This window comes from Myxocyprinus asiaticus, chromosome 15 (assembly GCF_019703515.2).
Source record: "Myxocyprinus asiaticus isolate MX2 ecotype Aquarium Trade chromosome 15, UBuf_Myxa_2, whole genome shotgun sequence".
Lineage (NCBI taxonomy): Eukaryota > Metazoa > Chordata > Actinopteri > Cypriniformes > Catostomidae > Myxocyprinus > Myxocyprinus asiaticus.
In genome coordinates this window covers 32,732,471-32,743,381 of record NC_059358.1, presented here as the reverse complement: position 1 = coordinate 32,743,381, position 10,911 = coordinate 32,732,471, and the positions used below count along the sequence as shown (strand labels likewise).

General features: G+C 36.2%; 1 protein-coding gene across 1 annotated transcript; it reads right to left on the bottom strand.

The window, feature by feature from the left end:
- Nucleotides 1–194: 194 nt before the first annotated feature.
- LOC127453509 (uncharacterized) lies at nt 195–4,757 on the bottom strand. Its single transcript, XM_051719929.1, has 8 exons — nt 4,556–4,757; nt 4,289–4,412; nt 3,211–3,425; nt 2,861–3,088; nt 2,067–2,396; nt 1,112–1,369; nt 869–990; nt 195–345 (listed from the first exon to the last, which is right to left on the bottom strand). Exons 1-8 carry the CDS (start codon nt 4,614–4,616, stop codon nt 211–213), a joined length of 1,473 nt encoding a protein of 490 aa, XP_051575889.1. The 5' UTR covers nt 4,617–4,757; the 3' UTR covers nt 195–210.
- Between the last annotated feature and the right edge of the window lie 6,154 nt (nt 4,758–10,911).

The following is a 10,911-nucleotide window of genomic DNA, read 5'->3' as shown; positions in this document are numbered from 1 at the left end:
TATGTAGATAAACATAATTATTTGCAATTATATTTGTACTGCAATTAGTTTATACAACATGTATACATTTATATGTCCATAACATATTTAGAGTTAAGTGGACTGCTACAATTGTCTGCATTACAAACACATACATCCACATACAATCGCATATAAAGCACAAAGGTTTCTGCCATTCACGCAAACTGTATGAAAAAAAAAAAAACACATTTACACAAACTCTGATTTCGGCTCCACACTGCAAGCTTCATTTATTTTTGCTTTGCACCTCTCTCTCCTCTCTTGTTCAGTGGCAGCTTGATGGACGATGGTTTCCATCGCTGGGTAAAGAAGGATCATCTTCTTCTGCAGGGAGGAATAGGTAGACAGAAGATGAAACAGATACTCTGTAAAAAGCAGTAACCTGCAATTGTTACCTCAATGGTCTATTCATACTTGATTTTTACTAATACATAATTACTTTTGTTGGTGTAAACAAATTTTTCAGGTTGATTTAGTTTAATAATAAAAAATAAAAAATCTTGAACAATACCAGTTAATTTAGATGTTACCCACATTTTTATGTTACCTGACTAAACATTATTTTACAATGTAGAATGAGAGTGGAAACCGGACTTTTGAAAATGCATTCTAGAGGAACATTAAGGCTATTGTTCAGATTGTTTATTTATTTCAATTAACTGATTCAATAATTCAAAATAAATGGTCATTGCTGTGCTTTTATATGGATCAAATAGACATGCCTTCAGAAAGGATCAAATATTTCTTAAATAAAACTTTAATAGAAAATGAAAGTTACTTTCATAAGTGAATGTAAATGTTATCATTTATTCAACAGATGATAGCATGCAAGAAGATTTGAACTTACCCTGCGATAGTTTCTGTACATCTGGAGCAAAATCAGTAATATCACCAAGAACAAAAATCCTAATCCCATCACCATAGCCACATTGTTTCCAGAACTAGACTCACTTTCACCCATTAGAGCACCTGTACAAAACAGAGTAATGTGTTTTATTCATCCATGAAAATACATTCTGATTCCAAAGCAACTTAATTTACTGGTCTAACTGTTATGCATAACTGTTCTCTATTTAACTGTTTAACCTACCCGTCATGTGAAGTTGATAAGTTATGTTGCCCAGAACACCTTGCCTGCCGTAGTACCGACACACCCATTCACCAATGTCTTTTTCTGTCACTTTTTGAATCCTGAGGTCTTTTGACTTTTTAACAAAGGTCACCGTTTGAGTGTTGTTTACTCCATAGGTTACACGGAGCCATTCATAAGAAGTGATGCCACTGGAGTCACTGAGGTGGCAGGTCAGAGTCACAGGTCCATGCCTGCTCGATGCAGAGGAACTCTGAACTAAAGTAGAACAAGAGAGAAATTCAGCTTTTCAAACTTTCACACAGCGCAATGAGTTCAGTCATTTTAAGATTCTCCAATAAACAACCATCACACACCTGAATGGTTGCAGATTGTGGACACAGGAAATAAAAGATAAAAGTTTGAACACAAAATTCTTATAATTTTTGAAAAATGTCATTTCATGAACAGAGAAGGAAAAAAAAACCACATTGCTCTAGACAGAAATCCAATATTATTTATTATTCAATAATAATGTGTCCGAAACATAACAGTTTCAGTAAATATTGGATTGCTTGCAGTGCTCCAGTTTCTTTATTTTCTCTTTGGTAAATGAATTGAATCTGAAATGTTGCAGCCTATTGTAATAATTTGTCACTTTTTCAAAGACTAAGTTGATTTTTTAATTGTGGAATGCTGAACAACTCATTTAGGGTATCCTTTCTTTTCTTTTCTTTTTTATTTGTTTAGAGAATGAAGGAAGCATTGTGGTGCACAGAATTCTTTGCAAATATATTTTTCTTAAATAGAGTTTAGCCACATCTGTCTTGGTGTGAACAGGCCTTTTGTCTGTGTTTTTATAAAGTCACATATTAACATATTAACTATCACATAAATGCTTCAACTGAAACAGATAACCTTCTTATAGCCAATCTTGGAGTATTCTGAGCTTGAAGTGATGCATGATTCCACTCACCTTGAGTAACAACCAGCTGCATCCTTCGTTGCACTTTAATTCTCACTCCATTCGATCCCTCCATCATTCCTGAGCATGTATATATTCCTTCATCTCCATCCTCCACTCTCTTTATCCAAGCTGATCTTTCCCAAGAAGGGAGGGACACTGAAGACCCAAGAGACTGGTTGAAAGATGAAGGGAGTGGAAGAGAGGAGTTCTTTGTTTTGGAAGTTCTCACCCAGGTCACAGTGTTTGGGATTGGACCCTCGGTAAAGACAGAGGGTAAGGAGACAGAGGTGCCTACTGCAGCATACACCACTGAAGAGTCATCCTGCGGGGTGACGATTCCTGCAGAGGGGGTGGATTTATAAATTGAGTAACAGCAGAAGTTCATTTTAAGTCATGCTCAAAATGGCATTATTTGAAATCTGTGTCTTCAACATTTTTGAAGGTTAGGGTTAGGGTTATCATTTTCTTACTCAGTATTTTTGTCTTGTTTTCCAGTAATTATATCTAGACTTAAAACAAGATAAATTAACTTGACATAAGATATTAAGTCTTGTTTTCAGTAAAATGTAAAAAAAAAAAATAATAATAATTTAAATAGTATAGTATGATACAAATAGTATATTCAAATATACTATTTGTGGGGTAAGGAAAAACATTATTTCCCTTTCATTTAGGCTTATTTTTCTTAATCCTTTGTTGGCTAATAGCTTTTATTGCAGTTTAATTTTTTTCTCAAACTTATTTGAGATATGATAATCTCAATTTTAATAATCCCAAAACCCCAGTTTTATTTAATCACTCACCTTTGACCTGTAGGGATGCAGTTGCCTCTCCTGATACACCTTTGTATGAAACTTGGCAGGTCCAGTTTCCTGCATTTCTTTGAGACACGTTATACAGGACCTTTTTACTTGTTGATTCGCCATTTAGGTTCTTGCTGACTTGCTGACTTCCAAATCCTGGCTCAGGACTGATACGGCATGTCACCTCCACCACTGAGCCCTCCACCACAATGGCAGGAGAAAAGGACACTGTAAAGAGACAGAAAGGCATTCATGAGGATACTTCTTAACTTTCATTGATTTGATTAATTCCAAAGAAAGAGCATCGCCAGGGGCTTGACACAAGGGAAGTGAATGTGTGTGAGTGTTACCTTTAATAACTCTGAGCATGATGATCTTCATCATCCGAGTCTTTCCCTCCACCTCACAGACATACTTTCCTCCGTCTTTATCTGTCATTCCAGTGATGTGAAGGCTGTAATCCCCCTTTCCAAAGTTCGGAAAGGGGCAGTAAGCACGTGATGGGTTTGTCACTGGTCGAAACTCTAACCCACTCTTCTCTCGCCGCCAAACTGTCTTCTGCACACTAGGAAAGACAGAAAGAGAGCAAAGAAGACAGAGAGAGAATTTTTAAAATGGCCATCCTCATGTGCTTATGTTAACATTTCGTAATAGATTGTCACTTGTCAACTGTTGTCAGTTGTCAACATTTCACAAGGATATGTCTGGGTCAGATTTCACCCCAAAATCAAAAGAAATAGGCTTAATAAGAAATGATATATTGATGAACGAAAAAGAAGCCTTTTTGTACCATGAAACTTATTTGCATGGGACATTATTAAAAATCGCATCATTGTAATGTGACAATTATTAGGCCGATAATAAAATATTTTCTAAATTGTAAAGTATTTAAACACCATTGTGGAATTTGTTATACTTTTACCTTTTATTTATGCCAAAATAAAAATAAATGAATTACAGAAAAATGTTCCTCTAACACAGTACATTTTGTTCTGTAATCTAATGAGAATCACCATTGAGAATAATGGGAATTACAAAACACAAAAACTAAATAAATAATAATAATAAAAAAAAAACTAAAAAGTAAAATTTCTGGATGCATTACAGTAATGAAAATGCTCAATGGTCATGAAAATAATTGAAAAAATAATGTAAAATTTTTAAATGGTCCTAAAAATCAAGTTCTTTATGCAATACATGCATTACGAGGTGAAATGTGAACAGTACACACTGTACATGTCTTCATCAGATTTACCCATATACTAAACCCATATGCTTTTGTTTAATAAAATAGGATGACAGATCCCAACCTCTATTTATGCTATTAGCTAAACTAGACTAGGTCATCACAAATAACATTGTCATCTGTATTGGTTGTTTGGATAGTCTAGACTAAGATGGATGGATAGATGGATGGAAGAATCTTACTTGTCAACTACCCTGCTCCAGTAGACTGCTGTAGGACGTAAGAGCTCAGAGAACTCATCCACACACGGCAGCACAGCTACAGACCCATACGCCACAAACACTTCATGATTCCAACACTCACCACCTGTAAAACACACAGAAAAAAATCTCCCATGTAAAATCCACAAGTAATACACCTGCACCTCTGAGGGAGAAAACATCAAATGCAGTCAGAGAGAAATAAAGCAATACCTCAATGATTCACACAACTCCATCATGAAAGCTCACCTTCAAAAACCAGCGCTAACCCCAGAACAACCAGCAACTGTGCTTTCCTCTCCAAATACATGTTTAATTCTTCCAGACAAATTCTCTTTATTTTCTTTTGGGTCCTTTTATCAACTTGTTGTCACTTTCACACAGAATGTCATGTGTCTAATCTCTGTCGGCCTCTGTCTGCTGTCTCTGGTCTTTGTTCTTGAATATGTATATTGTGGGTGGTTTTGTGGGTTTTCAGTGTGATTGGGAGGAGTTGTTCACTGTAGGTAGTTCCTCTCCCTCTCTGCCTCTCATTGTCACATGACTTCTGAAACTACTTTTCTTGAAACTGTTGATATGCGGTCTAACTGACGTAAATTGGAAAAAGTAAGAAAAAGAGAGAAAATATAATAAGAGACGCAATACTTGAGGGTTTATTCTCCCACGGATTCACCAGGTCTTTCTTGAATTTTCTCTCACCACGTGAACAATTTTATCTGAAAGTATGTCATCAGCTTGAAGGGATGGAAACAAATGCGTTGATATACAACAAAAAGCAAAGTGGCAAATGAACACAGTCAACAATGCAGGCTATTTATTTATGCTGTCTCTGCATGCAATCTATTTCATAGCCAGTGGATAAATGATGCAAAATATGCACAAACCACAGTAAAACCAGAACACTGCAAAATAAAAACAAAATAACAAGAAAACAATCTGATATTTTTTGTCTTGTTTTCCAGTAAAAATATTTAAACATCATTAACACAGGATACATTTCCTTAAGAAGCACAATTGCAAACAATTAAGAGAGAAATGTATCTTTTTATGTTGATTTTTCTTTACCTATTGGCAATAGATTTTATTTATTTATTTATTTATTTATTTATTTGGTAAGTCTAACAAACTTTTGTGAGGTTTATGCTTAAAACAAGTGGGGTAAAATAAAATAAAGGCAATTCAACATATATTCTCTGAAAACAACTCTTATTATCTTGCACAAATATGCATCTCAAGACAGTTTAGATATTGTACTGGAAATCAAGACAAAATACTGAAGAAAATGTTTTTTATTATTTTTATTTTATTTATTTTTTTGTAGTGAATAAGATCCAGCAAATATAGTGTAACATTTTTAATAAAGGAATTTCAGCAGCTTTGTATTTACAGATGCAAAATCTAATTAGCATCTTACGTCTGGTCCGGTAATATATATGTCTCTTTTGCACTAGAAATCTGTAAGACATGCATTTTTGATGACTGACACAAACACACCGTCAAACAGTGGGCTAATTTTAGCCCTGCTCCATGGTGTTACTGGTTGTTTATTTACGTGACCAAGTGTTGCTTTCTGTTATGTCAGCTCAGTGTCAGACGTGTGATTATTCGGAACGCATTTGACTGAGCCGTCGATGTGCGGATGTGCAATCAGCATATTCTAAAACAGCGCCACTTCCAGTAAGGGCAGACAGACTGAGAGCGGGTGACATGAATATGGGGGTTGGAGTTGTTTTGATGAACAAAAGAGAGCAAAGATGCTGTGGCTGACTCACTCATTCCCCTCCCATTTTTTTTTTTACTCCTATCTCATCTTGTCTTCCTGTGACACACCAGTAAGCAGCAGTAGATACAGTACCTGTAGTCAATGCCACCTTTTTACTATGCAAAGTGAATACTTTGTCTAATAATTCTCACAGTTTCATGCAAGTCGTAGGACGGGTGGGACATGTCCCTACCACTTTTTGCCTTGGCAATTTCGTCCCTACCACTTTTTGAAATAGCTTTCACCAGGTTAGTGTATATTGCAGAAGAAACATTGCCAGTTATTTAGCAGGAGTTTCTATTTAGATTGTGTGTGTTATGATAAGTAGCGATCCGGCGCTGGAATGTGTTATTTTGAATGTTAAGATGATTGCTCATTGTGGCTATTATAAGTGAGGTTGAGTGACAGGTGACAGCGGCGATGTTCTCTAGTGCATACAGACACATGCTCCACTCACTCCACTGTTCCGCAGCTCTTGTCCAGTTAAATCTGCAAGCAAAATGCAAACACATGTTTCCCGATGTAGGACATACATCCAAAGATGTACAGATGTAATTTTGGTTTATTACAATAAAAAGTTACACAAGGGCTGATAAGAACCGGGAACACCTTGTCCTAAAGGCGAAAACTTAACCCCAAGACCAATCAGTCATAATGTGTAGAAATTTGTTGATCCATGAATTTATCCACAGACCTAATCCTAGGACCAACAGTTGCAGATATAGGGATAAAGTTATCTAATTTATGTGAAATATTTATTGGAGAACTTGAATTGGTCATCAAGAATGACTAATTATCAAAACAGTAAAAGATTATTTGAAATTATCTGTGCATTACCTATAAACACACACATATTTATATATAAATATATGTTTTATTTATATTGCATTTTCATTACATAGCATAATTTAAAACCAAGCAAATATCTATTTATGAAAATAAATGACACTTGGTGTGAATATTTATTATGTAATAGAATGAAATTAATGCATTTTAAAGTGTGGCTCAAGTGTCTAAATACTATAAAAATTATTTAAAAAAAAGCCACTATAAAAAAGCAATAGGCCTACCTTCATTTCTGTATCTCAGATACAAGGTAATGTGAAGCAGTAATAGACAAATGGAAAGAGTAAGCTGGCTTTTGAATATGTAAATTTGCAAAAAGCTGGATCTGTGTGAATGGAAATATGTAGGTATGTCTTCATGAGGTATGTTATGGGAGGATAACCACAGATCTTGAGATGCTTTCATAGATAGGATTCTTAGATTCTCATCATTTCTTTATTTTTGATGTTTTTCATATTGTTCCTTTTGACATCCTGAGAGGTCTTGTTTGATTATACACTTCTGTAAGCCCCTCATTTCGCACAAAAACATCCAGTTATTAACCTCATTTGACACAAGCCACTTTTGTGTATCTGGAACATGTTGTGGTCACATTTATATTGCGGATATCAGAGTTCACTTTCATTCTCTCCCCCTCTATACCTCTGGCCTCAGATCAGAGGGGGCGTGTGTGCGAGAGATTGTGATGGGGTCTTTCCTACCCATTGTAAGTAGCTGGTACAGTTGATTTGAATAACAAGAGAGCTGGGGAAGACATACACAAGCCCCTGATGTGGAAAAAAGAGACTGTCGTGAGTAGGAATATCATATGCATGCAGATAGTGGAGAGGATGGAACATATTAACAGAATATGAGGGAGATTTTTGACAGAGAAATAATTTATTCCTTTCCTGCTGACCCCATCAGTCATTGTTTTTTATGCACACAGACAGCAACATTCTTCATTAGAGACCAAAAGCATCATCTGGTTCTCACCCTTTTCGTCTATTAAAAATTGTTCTTTTAAATTAATGATTACTCCTCAAAAATATGTTTTAATAATGTTAGCTCTCACTCACATGATGAATAAAAAGAGGCCTATAAGTGTATATTTGCGTATGTGTGTATATTTAGATATATACTGTATATTTTTATTTATTTATTTATTTATTTATATTAATACATTGTGATGGGTAGATTACTTCTGAACTGTTATCCATACTGATTACAAAATACATGATTAAAATTGTAGTCAGTCAGTAACGTAATCTCTTGGATTAAATGTTTTATGTAATCTAATCTGGTTGCTTTTGGGTTAAATTTGGATTACTTCTGACCAAAAATTGTTTATTTGATGGCACGTGCATTTGAGTAGGATAAGCTTGTACAATTTTGACATTATTTTGCTTATATGCTTTGGATCAAAAGAGAGTTGATATGATTTACATTTTTGTGTGTGTGTGTGGTTCACCTGCTATTTGTCTGATTCTGAGTGAAACAACAACAACAACAACAAAGCACTTAAAATGTTCTTAATCCAGCAATTTTGGCATTAAAAATGCCATCCATGTATGGTAACAAGTCAGAGCAGTTATATTTGTGAATCAATGTCACAAAAAAAAAAAAAAAGTATCACAAAAGCAAAAGAGTAAAAAAAGTATTTTATGTGGATTACCGCTCCAGCGGTGTAAACCTATATCACGTTTGCGTGTGTAAACACAGGTTTTGTGTTTGTGTGTGTATGTGCATGTGTCGAAAACACTTGAAGACTTACCGAATGTATATCAGCTGTAGGCTGCTTTAGAATTAAATTTTTAAATAGACAAAGAGAAAAACAATTAGAGGGTTCAATAAATTATGAACAATTAACTGCCTTTGTTTGGAGGGGGATGGGGGTCCCCTGGGTGTTTGCTGTCGGTCCGAGGGTACCTATGAAAAACCTGCCTTGTGACGCCACTGCTGTATGACCACTTTGTTAAAACTATTCTTGCAAAAATGCTTCATTTGGTGTTTTTTATTACAATGAAATTCATTCATTTTTAAATGTGACTCAAATGTACAAATACTTTTTGGGGCCACAATTGGTGTTCAAAACACAGTAGTACCTTTTTTTTCGAATGCAATTCAAAATAGGATCCATTTGAATTTGCATTATTCAGTTCATTACATCTTACTCCCTTCAAGTGACCATATAGTTCCATGAAACTTAGTGGTGGGACGACAAAACGTTCTTGTGTCAGTCGAAACTTTTCACCACACACATTGTTACTCTATTGAAATGAGTCAAAAAATGGGGTGTTTCATAAATTGAAGAATAGACAAACATTACATATATGGGTGTATGTCCCTGTGCAGACATACTCTGTCAGCAAGATTTGTCCGCCACTTACCGTTTTATACATCATGGCATAGATCTGTTTCATTTAGAGAGTTTTGTCATATAGAAAAATTTATCAAACCAAGATAAACCCTAAATTGATGGCACTCCTAAATGTCTTTTCTCAGAGGACTTTACAGAGCGTGAAAACCTGCCATCCTCAAGGTCTTCCTTCAGACTGCATAATTTAAACCTTCATTTAGAAATTATGCAGACATTTAAATGATCCATGTGGAAATGCAGAAATTAATATATATTGATTTTATCATAACACTATCACATGTGGTTGAAACTGCTCCTAACTACCAATTAAGTCTGTCCTCTGTGTACTGGAAATAAAAACCTCAGATATGACATCAAAGGCAGTAGGTTTCTGAAAAGTGTGTTCTCATCAATAATAATGCTTCTTTGAATACCTGACAAGCAATAGAAATTAATGCTTCTTTTCAGTGTTTCCACTGTACACATTTCAGTTGTGATGCTTCACCTCAACATTTGCATGGTCATCGGTTAAATGTACAGTGCATCCAGAAAGTATTCACAGCGCTTCACTTTTTCCACATTTTGTTATGTTACAGCCTTATTCCAAAATGGATTAAATTCATTATTTTCCTCAAAATTCTACAAACAATACCCCGTAATGACAACGTGAAAGAAGTTTGTTTGAAATCTTTGCAAATTTATTAAAAATAAAAAAACGAAAAAAATCACATGTACATAAGTATTCACAGCCTTTGCCATGACACTCAAAATTGAGCTCAGGTGCATCCTGTTTCCACTGATCATCCTTTAGATGTTTCTACAACTTGATTAGAGTCCACCTGTGGTAAATTCAATTGATTGGACATGATTTGGAAAGGCACACACCTGTCTATATAAGGTCCCACAGTTAACAGTGCATGTCAGAGCACAAACCAAGCCATGAAGTCCAAGGAATTGTCTGTAGATCTCCGAGACAGGATTATATCGAGGTACAGAAAAATGTCTGCAGCATTGAAGGTCCCAATGAGCACAGTGGCCTCCATCATCCGTAAATGGAAGAAGTTTGGAACCACCAGGACTCTTCCTAGAGCTGGCCGCCCGGCCAAACTGAGCGATCGGGGGAGAAGGGCCTTAGTCAGGGAGGTGACCAAGAACCCGATGGTCACTCTGACAGAGCTCCAGCATTTCTCTGTGGAGAGAGGAGAAACTTCCAGAAGAACAACCATCTCTGCAGCACTCCACCAATCAGGCCTGTATGGTAGAGTGGCCAGATGGAAGCCACTCCTCAGTAAAAGGCACATGACAGCCCACCTGGAGTTTGCCAAAAAGCACCTGAAGGACTCTTAGACCATGAGAAACAAAGATTGAACTCTTTGGCCTGAATGGCAAGCATCATGTCTGGAGGAAACCAGGTACCGCTCATCATCTGGCCAATACCATCCCTACAGTGAAGCATGGTGGTGGCAGCATCATGCTGTGGGGATGTTTTTCAGTGGCAGGAACTGGGAGACTAGTCAGGATCGAGGGAAAGATGAATGCAGCAATGTACAGAGACATCCTTGATGAAAACCTGCTCCAGAGTGCTCTGGACCTCAGACTGGGGCGAAGGTTCATCTTCCAACAGGACAACAACCCTAAGCACACAGCCAAGATAACAAA

Coding starts and splice junctions, on each gene's coding strand:
- LOC127453509 (XM_051719929.1), bottom strand. CDS start 4,616: ATGTATTTGGAGAGGAAAGCACAGTTGCTGGTTGTTCTGGGGTTAGCG. Junction 2,397..2,860: donor TGCATCCCTACAGGTCAAAG/GTGAGTGATTAA, acceptor CCCCCTCTGCAG/GAATCGTCACCCCGCAGGAT. Junction 991..1,111: donor TTATCAACTTCACATGACGG/GTAGGTTAAACA, acceptor TGTTTTGTACAG/GTGCTCTAATGGGTGAAAGT.